The sequence below is a fragment of the Nicotiana tabacum genome, chromosome 9 (assembly GCF_000715075.1).
Source record: "Nicotiana tabacum cultivar K326 chromosome 9, ASM71507v2, whole genome shotgun sequence".
Taxonomy (NCBI): Eukaryota; Viridiplantae; Streptophyta; class Magnoliopsida; order Solanales; family Solanaceae; genus Nicotiana; species Nicotiana tabacum.
This window is the reverse complement of record NC_134088.1, coordinates 114,742,598-114,759,316: the sequence shown is the minus strand read 5'-3', so window position 1 is coordinate 114,759,316 and position 16,719 is coordinate 114,742,598. Positions and strand designations below refer to the sequence as shown.

At 36.6% G+C, this 16,719-nt stretch overlaps 1 protein-coding gene across 1 annotated transcript; it reads right to left on the bottom strand.

Annotated features, from left to right (window-relative positions):
* Window positions 1-11,198: 11,198 nt before the first annotated feature.
* Window positions 11,199-16,423, bottom strand: LOC107771308 (putative LRR receptor-like serine/threonine-protein kinase At1g51880). The gene is made up of 9 exons (XM_016590652.2): window positions 16,333-16,423; window positions 15,710-16,229; window positions 14,467-14,942; window positions 13,551-13,683; window positions 13,383-13,451; window positions 13,221-13,292; window positions 12,963-13,034; window positions 12,617-12,870; window positions 11,199-11,511 (listed from the first exon to the last, which is right to left on the bottom strand). The coding sequence occupies exons 1-9, from the start codon at window positions 16,397-16,399 to the stop codon at window positions 11,399-11,401; spliced, it is 1,776 nt and encodes a 591-aa protein (XP_016446138.1). The 5' UTR covers window positions 16,400-16,423; the 3' UTR covers window positions 11,199-11,398.
* Between the last annotated feature and the right edge of the window lie 296 nt (window positions 16,424-16,719).

Below are 16,719 nucleotides of genomic sequence, written 5' to 3'. Positions count from 1 at the left end.
GCAATTGCGAGATCAAATACTTGCACCAAAACAAGATTGCACCAGCTCCGAAGCCTATCCAAAACTCACCCGAACCGTCGAGTCTCCAAACCAAACATGCACATAAGTCCAAAAATATCATACGAACTCGTTTGCACGATCAAAATACCAAAATAATGCCTAGAACTATGAATTAGACACCAAACCAAATAAAATTTTCAATGAAACATAAGAACATGCAACTTTTCAACCGGACGTTCGAATCACGCCAAATCAACTCCTTTTGCACCAAATTCTGCACACAAGTCATAAAATACTCTAACGAACCTATACCAAGTTCCTGAATCAAAATTCGGACTCGGTAGCAATGAAGTCAAACCACAGTCAAACTTGAAATTTCTTTAAACTTTTAAACTTCAAGTTTTCAACAAATGGCGATAATTCAAGTTAGGGACTTCTGAATTCGATTCCGGGCATACGTCTGAGTCCCAAATCACGATACGGAATCACCGGGACCGTCAAAGCGCTGATCTAGATCTGTTTGCTCAAAACGTTGAGCGAAGTCAACTCAAAAAAATTTTAAGGCACAATTTCATATTTCATCTACTTTCACATAAAACCCTTCCGCAAAACGACACTGACTGTGCACGCAAATCGAGAAAGGCTAAATAGAGCTAATCCAGATTTTGAAAATATAGAATTGAGGGTTAAAACTATAAATGACCTATCAGGTCTTCATATTCTCCACTTTAAAACAAACATTCTTCCTCGAACGGACATATAAAAGTACTTGGACTAGTGAAAAAGTGTAGATATCTACTCCTTATGTCCGGCTTGGACTTCCAAGTGGCTGCCTCGATCGGCTGACCTCTCCACTGCACTCGAACTAAAGGATAAATCTTAGACCTCAACTGTCGGACCTGTCGGACTAGAATAGCCACTGGCTCCTCCTCATAAGTCAAATCCCTGTCGAATTGGACTAAGCTGAAATCTAGCACATGGGACGGATCATCGTGATACTTCCGGAGCATGGACACATGGAACACTGGATGGACTGTTGATAAACTAGGTGGCAATGCGAGCTTGTAGGCCACTTCGCCCACTATCTCAAGAATCTCAAAGGATCCGATATACCTAGGGCTTAACCTGCCCTTCTTTCCGAACCTCATCACACCCTTTATGGGTGAAACCCAGAACAATACCCTCTCTCCAACCATGAATGCAACATCACGAACTCTACGGTCAGCATAACTCTTCTACTGAGTCTGAGTGGTGCGAAGTTGATCCTAAATAATCTTGACCTTATCCAAGGCATCTTGAACCAAATCCGTACCCAACAACCGAGCCTGCCCCGACTTGAACCATCCAACTGGAGAATGACACTGCCTCCCGTATAATGCCTCGTAGGGAGCCATCTGAATGCTCGACTGGTAGCTTTTGTTGTAGGCAAACTCCACAAGCGGCAAGCACTGATCCCAAGAACCCCCAAAATCCATTGCACAGGCGCGAAACATATCCTCTAATATATGAATAGTGCGCTCAGACTGTCTGTCCGTCTGGGGATGAAATATTGTGCTCAACTTAACCTACTTGCGCAACTCATGTTGTACGGCCCTCCAGAAGTGCGATGTGGATTGCGTACCTCGATCAGAAATGATAGACACGGGCACACCGCGAAGACGGGCGATCTTGCGGATATAGATCTCAGCTAACCGCTATGAAGAATAGGTAACTGTCATTGGAATGAAATGTGCCAACTTGGTCGACCTATCCACAAAGACCCATACCGCGTCGAAATTCTTCTGAGTCTGTGGGAGCCCAACAGCAAAATCCATAGTGATACGCTCCCATTTCCAATCAGGAATCTCTAACTTCTGAATCAAACCACCAGGCCTCTGATGCTCGTACTTAACTTGCTGGCAATTTAGACACTAAGCTACATATGCAACTATATCCTTCTTCATCCTTCTCCACCAATAAAGCTGCCGCAAGTCCTGATACATCTTAGCAGTGCCCGGATGAATAAAATACCGGGAACTGTAGGCCTCCTCAAGAATCAACTCACGAAGTCCATCCATATTGGGTACACAAATACGACCTTGCATCCTCAAAACCCCATCATCTCCGGCAGTAACCTGATTGGTACCACCATGCTGCACCGTGTCCCTGAGGACTAGCAAATGGGGATCATCATACTGACACTCTCTGATGCGCTCATACAAGGAAGATCGAGTGACTATGCAAGTTAAAACACGACTGGGCTCTGAAACATCTAATCTCACAAATTGATTAGCCAAAGCCTGAACATCTGCAGCAAGCGGCCTCTCACCAACTGGAATGTACGCAAGGCTGTCCATACTCACAGCCTTTCTACTCAAAGCATCGTCCCCCTCATTGGCCTTCCTGGGATGATACAAAATGTTGATATCATAGTCTTTTAACATCTCCAACCACCTCCTCTACCTCAAATTGAGATCATTTTGTTTGAACAAATATTGAAGACTCTGATGGTCCATGAATATCTCACACGACACGCCGTAAAGATAGTACCTCCAAATCTTCAGCGCATGAATAATGGTTGCCAACTCTAAGTCATGAACAAGGTAATTCCTCTCATAAACCTTAAAATTCCACTATGCGTATGCAATCAATCTGTGATCTTGCATCAATACTGCACCGAGCCCAATACGAGATGCATCACAATACACCGTGTAAGATCCTGAACCAGTGGGCAACTCCAACATTGGCGTCGTAGTCAAAGCAGACTTGAGCTTATGAAAGCTCAACTCACACTCGTCCGACTATCTGAACGGGGTACCCTTCTGGGTAAATCTGGTTAATGGGGCTGCTATAGATAAAAACCCCTCCACGAACCGACGATAATAACCCGCAAACCCAGAAAACTCCAGATCTCTGTAGCTGAAGTATGTCTAGGCTAGTTCTGAACTGCCTCAATCATCTTAGGATCCGCCTTTATGCCCTCTGCTGATACAACATGCCCCAAGAAGGCGACTGGGTCTAACCAAAACTCATACTTTGAAAACTTGACATATAATTGGCTATCTCTCAGAGTCTGAAGTACTACCCGAAGATGCCGCTTATGCTCCTCTCAACTGTAGGATTATATCAAGATATCATCAATGAGTACATTCACAAAAGAATCAAAGTAAGGCTTGAACACCTAGTTCATCAATTCTATGAATGTTGTCGAGGCTTTTGTCAACCCAAATGACATCACTAGGAACTCATAATGCCCATACCGAGTCCTAAAAGTCGTCTTAGGGCGATCAGATGCCCTAATCCTCAACTTATGGTAGCCAAACCTCAAATTAATCTCGAAAACACTTTGGCACCCTGAAGCTGGTCAGATAAGTCATCAATCATCGGCAACGGATACTTATTCTTGATAGTGACTTTATTCAACTGTCGATAATCTATACACATCCTCATCGACCCATCATTCTTCTTCACGAACAACACGAGCGCATCCCAAGGCGAGACACTAGGTCTAATGAAGCCCTTATCAAGAAAATATTGCAACTGCTCCTTCAACTCCTTCAACTCTGGCGAGGCCATATGTTATGGCGGAATAGAAATGGGCTGAGTGCCCCGAGCCAAATCAATATAGAAATCAATATCCATGTTGGGTGGCATCCACGGAAGGCCTGCAGGAAACACCTCTGGAAACTCACGAACAACTGACACTGAATCCATGGAAGGAACCTCCGCACTAGAATCACAGATATAGGCCAAATAAGCTAGACATCCCTTCTCGATCATACGTCGAGCATTCACATAAGAAATAATTATGTTGGTAGAGTGGCCATGGGTCCCTCTCCACTCTAATAGAGGCAATACCGGCATGGCTAAGGTCACCGTCTTGGAGTGACAATCAAATATAACATGATAAGGTGACAGCCAATTCATACCCAAGATAACATCAAAATCTACCATATCAACAAGTAGAAGATCTGCACTAGTCTTAAGACTCATTATAGTAACCACACACGAGCGATATACACGATCTACAACAATAGAATCTCCCACATGCGTGGATATATACACAGGAGCACTCAAAGAATCACTAGGCACAACCAGATATGAAGCAAAATAGGATGACACATAGGAATAAATAGATTCTGGATCAAATAGAACTGAGGTATCTCTATGGAAAACGAGAACAATACCTATGATAACGGCGTCAGATGACTCGACCTCAGGCCTAGCTGGGAAAGCATAGCATCGGGGTTGGGCCCTACCACTCTGAACTACATCTCTGGGACGGCCTCTAGCTAGCTGGCCTCCACCTATAATTGCCTGACTTTCACCTCTAAAGGCATGACCCCCACCTCTGGCTTCCTGACCCCTTCCCCTAGCTAGCTGAGCGGGCGGTAGAGCAACCGGTGCCGAAACCATGGCACGAGAACTCTATTATGGCATGCCGCCCAATAATCTCGAACAAGACCTCCTGATGTGCCCAATACCACCACACTCAAAACACCTATCATGTTGTTGAGGCGTACTGAAATGAGCTGATGGTGCACTATATGCTATCCAGAATAAGGCACATAAGGACCACGACCCCCTAAAGCACTGTGAGATGCCTGAAGCGCCGAATGAAACGGCCCGGGAGGATGGTCTTTACCAAAATCACCCCTGCCTCCAGATGAGCACCGCTGAAACTACCAGAATAACGGGGGCTCTTTTCTGACATTGATCCCCTCTCTCGAGCACGAACCAACTCGATCCATCTGGAAAATCAAGAAGGAATCTCGTACCAAATCATGAAAGGCTACAATTAATACTGAGCAACAAGGCAAGTAAACTGTATGATAGTTAAAGGGTACAAGTAAGACAATTAAGTCAAGTATCAATTAAGCATGGGAGCATGGAAGAAATTATCATTTATAATGCGAGAATAATAATTGACAAGTAGCAAGTTAAAGCGTTGGAAGAAATTAAGGCATGTAACAATCAAACACATGGAATGTTATAATTAATTAAATACCGGTAGACATGGAAATAAGTAAGACACTCGTCACCTCGCACATACATCGCTACACATGAAATTCAAATAACATATAGCTCAAGGGTTCCTATTCCCTCAAATCAAAGTTAGACCCAACACTTACCTCACTCCGCAATCAACTCAAAATTCAACCACGGCCTTGCCTTTCGAACAAGCCTCTAAACCAACCAAATATAGCAAATTATTAACCAAACGACTCAAAATAAGCCTTAGAAACTACTCACGAATGAAAGAGGTTCGATTTGGATCATTATTGAAAAAGTCAACAAAAGTCAACCCCGGGCTCGCTTAATCAAAACCTGAGGTTTTGACCAAAACTCGATCACTCATTCACCCCCGAGTCCGGTTGTGCAATTCAATTCGACATCCGACCTCAATTCGAGGTCCAGATCCCACTTTTACAAAAAATCCCTAATTTCTACCATGAAAATCCTAGTTTTGATGTTGAAATCTTATGAAATGTAATGGGTAATTGAAAGAAAGTATATTATAGTCACTTACCAATGAATTTAGGAAGAAAAACTCTTGGAAAAATCGCCTCTAAGGTATTTAGGGTTGAGAATTTGAAAGAATGAGCTAAATTCCCGTTTTTCTCAGCTTTTGTCCAGGCGTGGAAGCCCACATTTCAGCTATCATCGCATTTACGATGATTTGTTCGCAAATGCGAACTCTGAAAATTCGCAAATGCGACCACTTGATCGCAATTGCGATCTTTGCTGACCCAACCCCTCTTCGCAAATGTGAACCTGACAGAAAATTGAACGTTCGCAAATGCGAACACTAACCTCGCAACTGCGACATCAGAGACTTGCACGAGAACTAGATTGCACCAACTATTTTTCTAAGTCCAAAACCACTCTGAATCCTATCTGAAACTCACCCGAGCCCTTGGGGCTCCAAACCAAGCATGCACACAAGTCCAAAAATAACATACGAACTCGCTCGCGTGATCAAAATGCCAAAATAACGCCTAGAACTATGAATCGGACACCAAAACGAATGAAATTTTTAATAAAACTTAAGAACATATAACTTTTCAACGGGGCGCCCGAATCACATCAAATCAACTCCATTTTGTACCAAATTTTATAGACAAGTCATAAATACTGTAATAATAAACCTATACCAAGTTCCAGAACAAAAATCTGGACTCGTTAGCAACGAAGTCAAACTACGGTCAAACTTGGAATTTCTTTAAACTTTTAAACTTCAAGTTTTCAACAAATGGCGATAATTCAAGATAGGAACTTTCGAATTCGATTCCGGGCATACGCATGAGTCTCAAATCACGATACGGATCCATCGAGACCATCAAAATACTGATCTGAATCCGTTTGCTCAAAATATTGACTGAAGTCAACTCAAATAAATTTTAAGGTACAATTTCACATTTTCGTCAATTTTTCACATAAAATTCTTCCTCAAAACGACACGGATTGCGCACACAAATGGAGAAAGGTTAAACAGAGCTATTCAGGGTTTTAAAATACAGAATTGAGAGTTAAAACTATAAATAACCTATCGGATCATCACGCTATCATGAATCACTCTTTGGTAACAGAGTATGCCAATAATCAAATAACGATGCAGTGTGTGCTAATAAAACACACTTCCGTAAATAAAGTCAAGTATTTTCAAGCGAGTGCGTCTGAATATAAAGACATATATAATTTCATAAAACATCATGTACTTACGAGAGATAGATTTTCATGAAAGACACAAAACCCAAATAGGTAATTACTTTGACTTATACAAACCATAGTCCAAGATAGCATTTCAGACATATATTGAAGTTGAAGCTGCAAAATTTTATTTAAAACGAAAAAGGTTCAAATATATCCCTGAACTGTGTAAAATGGTTCACACTTGCCCTTTGTTAGTAGTTGGGGGCAAATATGCCCTTGCTGTTACTCAAATGGGTTAAATATACCCTTATTTTAAACGGAAAATTATTAAGGACTGATCATCTTTAATTAGTCTGATAAGCATAGTTTGCTGCTAACGTGGATAAAACATAGCCCAAATCCTTCGTCTCCCCATTACTCTCTCCCCCGTATGAAAAGAACCAAAAAGATAAAGAGAGAAAAACTTCTGGTCAATAACAAAGAGGTAAAAGTTTTCAAGCTTTCATTATCATTCAAATCCAAACTTCTTCCTTCGTAGTATTAAATTCTTACCACTCCCTTTAACACCTCATCTACTGCTAAATATCTCATTTCCCAGTCAAAAAAGTCAACCGAATCTAAAAAAAAAATCTTCTATTTGCACGAATCTGAAAAATAATCATGCTCTCGTGTTACCGGAAATCACCCCTAGAGACAGATTTGGACGGTCAAAAGAATCGCACCTGGGCAAGTACCTCCCCTCCTAAAATTGAATTTTTTTTATTGGACTGAAACTTTGATTATGAAAATTGTGGATTTTGAGATGATGAGATGAAGAAAAAGGAAAACAAAATGGTGGGTTTGGTGAGTTGCAGGGTGTTTAAATTGGATGACCAAATTTCACCATTTTCATAATCAAAAAGTTATAATTTCTGGTAAACACTAGTTGAAAGAGTGCTAAATTATAATTTACCATTATTAGCGGTTTGAATTTTCTTTGGTTGGAATATATATTTGGTTATAAAAATGGTGGAATTTGAGATGATGGATGAAGAGAAAGAAAATAGATTGGTGGATTTTGATGAGAATTATTTTACATAGTGAAATAAATTATATGACCAGCAATGTGTGAGGAGTAGTTTTAATTTTGGAAAATAGTGATTGAGCTTAGGAAGTTGTTTTTCCAAGAGAATTTTTGATGGTAAAGAAGATGATCTATTATTAAAAAATACTTTAAAATAAAATAAAAGTGGATGTAGCAAAACTTGGTGATAATTAGTACTTAATAATTTTTCCATTCGAAATAAAGGTAAATATGACCCATTTTAGTAACAACAAGGGTATATTTGCCCCCAACTATTAACGGATGATAAATGTGAACCAATTTATATTGTTCAGGGGTATATTTGGACCTTTTCCTTATTTAAAATTTGTCACGACCCAAAATCCAATTAGTCGTGATGGCACATAACCCAACCCGCTAGGTAAGCCAGTTATCAACTATCCAATTCCAATAAAATTTAACAAGACAATTAAGTAAAAGAAAATATCTAAACCCAAGGACTGGTAGTACAAATCATGAGCTTCTAAAACTAGAATTTACAAAGCTAGTATGAAATAAATACATCATCTGTTCGAAATGTACATAAACAGATCTTTATAATCTAAGGCTACCATGAACAAGAGGCAGATACAACCAGAACGCAGGTACATCTTTAAATCCAACTCATGTCGGTCTCCGCAATATCAACATCAAACATCTACACGCAAGGTGCAGAAGTGTAGTATGAGTACAATCGACCCCATGTACTCAATAAGTAACAAACCTAACCTTAGGTTGAAAGTAGTGACGAGTTGGGACAAGGGTCAGTGTCCAACTCCAATAACCAGCAACAGTTAAACATGATATAGTAAAGATGGTGCAAGAAATAACTCAATAAATACATGCTCAACTCGTATGAAATCTCGAAAAATAAATGCTTCTTTTCAAGTATACAATAAAACATCAAATCCTTTGCCGGAATCATCAAAATATAAGTAGGTTTGTAAAACTGTGATTTTTTCTAAAACTTTTCAATAATACTTAAGATGTTTTATTTTTCAGATAGCATGAGAAAAGTACATCTCTATGCCTACATATCACTATGCAGGTTAAATCATGAATGGCGCTATGTCGTACAACATGAGAAAAAAATATATCTTTATGCTTGTATATCAAGTGTGCATGTCAAATGCAATGTATCTCAGAGATGAACTCATGTACTCACACTCTCAGAGTACTCAATCTTACTGTCTCATACTTTTCACTCATCATGCTCAATCACTCAGTATTGTATATGGCCAATCCAGCCCAGGGAAGATCCATACTAAATATATATAGCGACTGACAGTAAGTCACTCAGTATTGTATAAGGCCAATCCATCCCGGGAAAGATCCATCCCCAAATATAAATGCTTCGGGCAAGATCCATCCCTCAATATAAATCAACTGCGCTCACTGGGGTTTGTGTGCAGACTTCGGAGGGGCTCCTTCAGCCCAAGCGCTAAAATTCATACGGACAACTCACGTGCTACATGGACAACTCATGTGCTATAATATTAATATCTCGAAATCAGGCCCTCGACCTCACTCAGTCATCAACCTCTCCAGTCTCTCGAGCTCACAATGACATGAACTAGCCCAAAATAATGATATGATGTATTAATAAATAACAACAGAGACTGAGATATAATATGCAATGAAGGAATACGACTGAGTATGACATTGCAATGTAAGCAGATAACTCAACAACAATAATGACCATAGTGGGTCCCAACAGAATAAGCATGTAGCCTAGACATGGTTTATAACATGAATCACAGCTCGATAACTCTAGTACATAGAGATTTCATGATTACAGATAAGTTCAGGTAACTACAAGTACCACAGAAATAACGAAGTCACAGTTCACACGGTGCACGCCCACGCGCCCGTCACCTAGCATGTGTGTCACCTCAACACCAAACACATAATACGTATAATCAGGGTTCATACTCTCAGCTCTAAGATTAGAAGAGTTACTTACCTCGAACAAGCCGAATCCAATGTCGAGCAAGCTAAACAATGCTCCAAAAATTTCATTATGCGCGTATCGACTTCTGAACAACTCGAATCTAGTCATAATTAATTTGATTCAATCTACACAACTTATAGGAATTAATTCCATATCAAAATACTAATTTTTTCTACAAAATCCGAAATTACACTCAAAAATCGCTAGTGGGGCCCATGTCCCGGAACACAATAAAAATATAAAATATGAACTCTCATTCAACCAAGAGTCCAGCCATACCAAATTTACCAAATTCCGACAACTCGACCTTAAAATCCCCAAATCTCATTTTTAAATCTCTAGGCCCAAATCCTCTAATTTCACCTCAAAAACACGTAATCTAGTCGAAATACTCAATGATAATCCAATAGTATTGACTAACAATGATCACAAGTGACCTACTTTAAGTTTTCCCGTGAATTCTCTATGAAAATCTCCCCAAAACCATGTTTGGAATGTCCAAAATGACAAATATTGGACCCTTCTGTTTTGTACTCTGTCAAGTTCTTTTGCTTCTCGGTTCACTAAGCCATTTTTGCGTCGAAGCCGCCGCTTCTACGGCTTATTTCGCTTCTGTGGACAAGAGATCTGCTTATGTCCAACCAAGTTCGCTTCTGCGAGCTCGCACCTACGGTCCCTCATGTGCAGGTGCGAAGACATCAGCAACAGAAAAAATTCCAGCATTTCCTCAAGTCCGAATTTGATCCGTTAATCATCCGAAACTCACCAGAGGTCCCCGGGACCTCAACCAAATATACCAACAAGTCCTAAAATATTTTATGAACTTAGTCGAGGCCTCAAATCACATCAAACAATGCTAAAACCACGAATCATACCCTTATTCAAGCTTAATGAAACTAAAAATTTTTAACTTCTATATTCGATGCCGAAACCTATCAAATCAAGTCTGATTGACCTCAAATTTTGCACACAAGTCATAAACGACATAACAGACCTATTCAAATTTCCAGAATCGGATTCCGACCCCGATATCAATAAGTCAACTCCCCGCTCAAACTTCCAAGCTTAAATTTCTATTTTAGCCATTTTGAGCCTAATTTAACTACGGACTTTCAAATAATTTTTTGGACACACTCTAAGTCCAAAATCACCATGCAGAGCTATTGGAATCATCAAAACTCTATTTCGAGGTCGTTTACACATAGGTCAATATCCGGTCAATCTTTTCAACTTAAGTTTTCATCTTGGAGACTAAATGTCTTAATTCATTTCAAAACCTCACCGGACCCGAACCAATTATTTCGACAAGTCATACAATAACTGCAAAGCATAAATTGAGCAGTAAATGGGGGAAATGTGCTGTAATATTTAAAATGATCAGTCGGATCGTTACAAAATTGTAAAGGAGAAAAAGTATATGAAAGTCAACCATGTTTGGTATATATATATATATATATATATATATATATATATATATATATATATTTTAAATTTGGAAAATATAGTTTATGAAAGTCATTGAAGATTTGTGAGAGTTAGAAAATGGAAGATTTAAATAAATTTACTTGAAAATACACCAATGTTGAATCATTGGATGAACCTTACAACAAATTAAACCTTAAATTTTACATGCATTATTTTCTTACAATTACCAACGCAATAAATTAAATATTTCTAACATAGTTAATTTGAACATAAAGACACAAGTAAAGCTAGACATTTGCTGAGTTCTCTTATTGACCGCCAGCAACCTCGGGATCCTTATCAAACTTGTCAGCCATTTGAACATTATCTACATTATTTCCTAGTGCTTCTACATAAGGGCTGTTGCCTCCACTAGTTTGGCCTGCAAATTGCAACTTTGTTAGTACACACACAATTGCATGCTTGAACACATTTAATTAAGTTGAACTTCTATACATAGGCAGTGTTAACAAAAATTTATATTATTATGTTATACCAAAGAAAATTACATGAAATTATACCCACAAAGAGTGGAATAATTTAAGTGGGCGTTTGGACATAAGAATTGTAAAATTCTAAAATAGTGGGAAAAACTTTTTCAAGTGAAAATGGTATTTGAAATTTAGAGTTGTGTTTGGACATGAATATAATTTTGGGTTGTTTTTGAAGTTTTGTGAGTGAAAATTTTGAAAATCAGCTTTTTGGAGTTTTTCAAAAATTTTCAAAATGCATCTTCAAGTGAAAATTAGAAATTTTATGAACAAACGCTGATTTCGAGAAAAAGTAAAAAATTTTTGGAAAAAAGAAAAAGATTTCTTATGTCAAAACGGGCTCTAAGTTATGTACACCGACAATTTAAAGATTTTTATATGTGATAGCAGCTTAGTACCAATTTATGAAGTTGACAATTAATGCTTATAATCATAAAAATTTACCTGTAATTATTTTATATGTGACCTAATTGTACTATTATTTAAATATACTGTAAGTGAAATTAGTATATTGGAAAATATAAAAGACAGACAACATTGATATAGTCAAACCTCTCTATAACAATATCCTTATATAATAAACATTCATTGTAAAAGCCACGTTTTTCTCGGACAGATTTTTATGTTATGTTATAATATATGTCCTCTATAACAACATTTCACTATAGCAACAAAAAAATATCGAAATAAACGAGGTTATTATAGAGAGGTTTGACTGTACTATAAAAGCTCTTTGCACAAATAGTATATACAATTAGACCTCTCTTTAATAACATCCCTATATAATAGTCATTTACCGTAAAAATCATATTTTTCTTGAAACCGAGTTTTATATTATGTTAGTATAATATATGCTTTCTATAACAATACTTCATTATAAGAGTCAAAAAATATCGGAACAAACGAGGTTGTTATAGAGAAGTTTGATGGTATAAGTTAGTAAATCTTACTTAATTTGTTAATTATGCTTTTTATTATGGCGCCCTAAAAACTCACCTGGGGTAATAGCTGCAGACGCAGTAGCCTTTTTACTGTTGTAGTGTAAAATAGCAAAAACGCCCACAATAGCCCAAATGAGGAAGAAGGCTGGAATTGTAGTGCCAAGAATTACAGGCAGATTGTTTTTCTTCTTCTTCTTCTTCTTTGGCGATTTAGCGGATCGAGTTGTTGGCTGATTTTCTCCTGATGATGAACCATTATTCTGGCAAGACTCATCAGATGTATTGCACAACTCTGAATTGCCTGAAATACTGAAAATAAAGTAGAAAAGTTGAATCAAATGTTTAGCACTTTACAAGTCCAAGAAATAGAAGGAAATTTTTTTACTAGTTGCATTTCTTACTCTATGTTTAGGCCATTTTTGTTTGACAATGATGCAGGTATTGATCCACTGAACTGGTTATTTGCCAAATTCCTGGAACAAATCAAAATCAATTGTCACTAATTGTCATATTAAGATGGAAAACTTTAGCATATTTATCATAATAATAAAATTTAAGTTTTACGCTAAGACAATATAATGAGATCATGTATCATGTAAACATTATACTGTCAGTGTATATAACTTAAATCAATCAGAATATAACGTATTTATACTAACAGTTCTTTAAGATCCGGTAAGGTGCCAAGGAAATCAGGAATAGGTCCGTCCAAATTATTGTCACTCAAATCACTGCAAAACAAGAACAAAAGAGTAAGAAATTAAAACACCCTATTTGCGAGAAATTTTTGTATTTAAATCAAATGAAGAAAAAAGAAATACATTGTCTGAAGAGCATCCATGGAACTAAGATCTGGAAGTGATCCTGAAAGGTTGAAGCCACTTAAGTACCTGTAAAATAATTATTTCCACAAAACTTTAGAATTAATATAAAAGCATGTATTATCTTATTAATTATATTAATTAATAATTAATTAAGATGGTGCTTACAGTGCTGTTATGCGAGGTGGATCATCACTGCTACAATTAACCCAATCCCAAGTAAAGGATGTTGGAAGACAAGGATCACCATTCCAGTCTTGTAATACTTCAAATTCGTCTTGCAGTGATACTAAGCTCTCCACTATATAAAAATAGCATATACTTAATTAAGTATTATATTACATTATAATTCAAGAACAGCCATCAATAGATAAAAGATCTAAGTTATATACACTGATAGCATAATTGTATTTACATAATCGTGCAATTTTACTGTCTATAAAAACTTTTATTACTCATTTTTTCAGCTGGTTATCATATCATGATTGCTACGAAGGAGTTACTATTTCTTGTAGGTGATCAACTTATCCTAATGGTGCAAGAAGATTTATACATTGTCAATAAACAGAATATAAACTCATAGATGAATGAGTTTATGTTCTATATATTAACAATATAAAGAACATTTATACTATCAGGTTCAATTGACATACAATATTAAGTAAGTACTCTCGATATTTACTAGTATGATATGATGATTTGTAAAATAAAATATTACCTGCTATAATCGGTTAAATTATATTGATAGTGTAAATGTTCTTTACAGTGTTAGTGTGCATGACTTAAACTCTAAATAAATACTCCCTTCGTTTCAATTTAAATGACACACTTTCCTTATTAGTCCGTTAAAAAAAGAATGATATATTTATATATTTGAAAATTATTTAACTTTTTATTTTATTAATTTTACTTTTAATGAGAAGCTTTTATAACTGTACAAATATCATGATCCCACAAAGTTTTTACTCCTCCCTTAAGGTTTTAGAACCATATGTTTCAAAAGTCTTTTTTTTTCCTTAAATTTTGGGTTAAGTTAAACTAATCGTCTAAATCGAAACCGAGGGAGTAGTAGGGTAGTACGTACCGTCTTGACTGTTTGTTCCATCACTCAACGCATCGCTAACGAGGAATAATTCCAAGGCATTGATAAGAGGGGGAAGTGTTGAATCAGAAGTAGGGACAAGAGAAAAAGTAGTGTTTGGAGAAACAGTGAAATTACTAACAAACAATTGAGTAAAATTTCCATAAGGTGGTAAAATGGGGTCTGAAAAAGGTTCAATATCTTTCAAAATTCTGAAGGATCTTGTTTGGTTCGAGTCAAGTTGAGTCACTTCAGAAAAGTACATGTTCATGTAAATTGGAACTTCAAAGGGAAGAAATTTCATGTTTAAAGTTATGAAATTGGATGCATTGGCAGTAGAAATAGCATTTTGTAGCACTTCTTGTGGAGGATGATCTACTTGAGTTGTATCAATGTTTATGGCGTCGTTTGAGACGGATATTAATCCATTTCCAGGAATTCCAGGCACCCATATTCTGTCATAGGGATCATCTATGTACCTGTTCATTTTGTTAAAATAGAAACTAGTTAATAATAAAGAAAGAAAATCAGTATGCATAGCTTCAAAAATTTAGTCATTATGCGTAAAAACAATAATAACGACTAGATCTAGATTTCAATTTCAACTATATAAATTCTCACTATCCATATAACCATATTGTATTGCTCTATTTATGCACGCCTATCTCAATTTAAATATTAGTAAAAAAATTAGTTTCTCTAACACTAAAATGTTTGAAGTTCATATTATAACATGCATAAACCAAAACATATAAACATATTTTAATTTTTTCACATTAAGTAGAGCGGAGATACATGGTCAAAAAGAAGCTCAACCGAATCTCGTTCACCAGAAACTATATATAGTGTGCAAAAAAGAAAAAAATAAATTCATTTGTATGTAGATCTATAAATTGTTGAATAATTTTAACATATGTGGAGCTTATGTACAGTGGTAAAGGTGCCTAAAAAACTGCTTAAGTCACAAATTTGAATAACAGGATGTGTCATTTCTCATTGTTTAAATTCCTTGTTAGAATTTCTGACTCTACCCAGAGGCGGATGCAATGTATCGGCACTAGGTTCAACTGAATCCAATACTTTTAGCGCGAAACATAAATTTATGTGTAACATTTATTAATATCACTAAAAACTTTAAAAGTATTATAAAACTTAAATCCTAGATCCGCCTCTGACTCGACCACGGAATCGAAGTCTTAACACAAAGATAGAATTAGCAAGATAATATTGAGGTAGATTTTAATACCTGATAGTTTGGTTGGAACCATAAGCAACTCTTCTGTTCAAGAACAAAGCATAATTGGGATCAACATGACTATACATATTAGAATCCAAACTACGAACTTCAAGTGCTGAGATAAAAGGAAACTGATCAGCCACTGTCTGAGCAAGACAGACACTAAGGTAATCCCCTTTAACAACATAAATTGTCTCATAGTAAACAAGTTGGTCACTAGTTTTGACATTGGCCCAATTATTCCCATCAAAATGAAGTGAAAATGATGGAGGTGAAGATTTTCCATCGTAATTGCCATAGTTAAAGCTCGCTCGAATTAAAACTCGAACGCCTTTTTCGACTTTAATGAGGTAGCAATTCTTGTTTCTGCTAGTGAACACTCTAAGAGTGTCCATTACATGGGATAATGAGTTGCTGGATTGTACAGCGTAGGATTTTCCATTGCTAATATAATCTTCATCTCCTAACCAGACTATTGAATTTTCGTCTGTGTACGTTTCTGATGATCCACAATCGAGGCTCACAAACACTGCAAATAAAGGGAAAAAATAAAAAAAGAACAGACATTAGCAAGATAATATGTAGTAGAATATGGTTTTCAGAAGGTATAATTAATTAAGTTATAAGCTTACCATCAGCAGAAACTGCAGAGAAAACACAGAGAACTAAAACAAGTATGAGAAAATGGCTGCTAGCCATGCTTAACGAGAGAATGATAGATAATGAAACTTGGGGCTGCATTATATATATATATATATATGGACAATTTGTTATATAATTAATTGTTAGACAGTGATGGTTTAGTGTCTTTTAAACCAATGAAATTGCAAGATTTGACCTTGTGTTTGGTGTATTCAATTGAAATAATAGGATATTTATTCATGCATCAACAAAGTAATAGGAATTTTATTCCTTATTTCGCCCCCGAGTTTTAATCTAGTTTTACTTCTCAAAGTTTAAGACTTACATATATATATTTGGTTAGAGTTGTAAATGTATTATTCCTGTGACATGGTTGA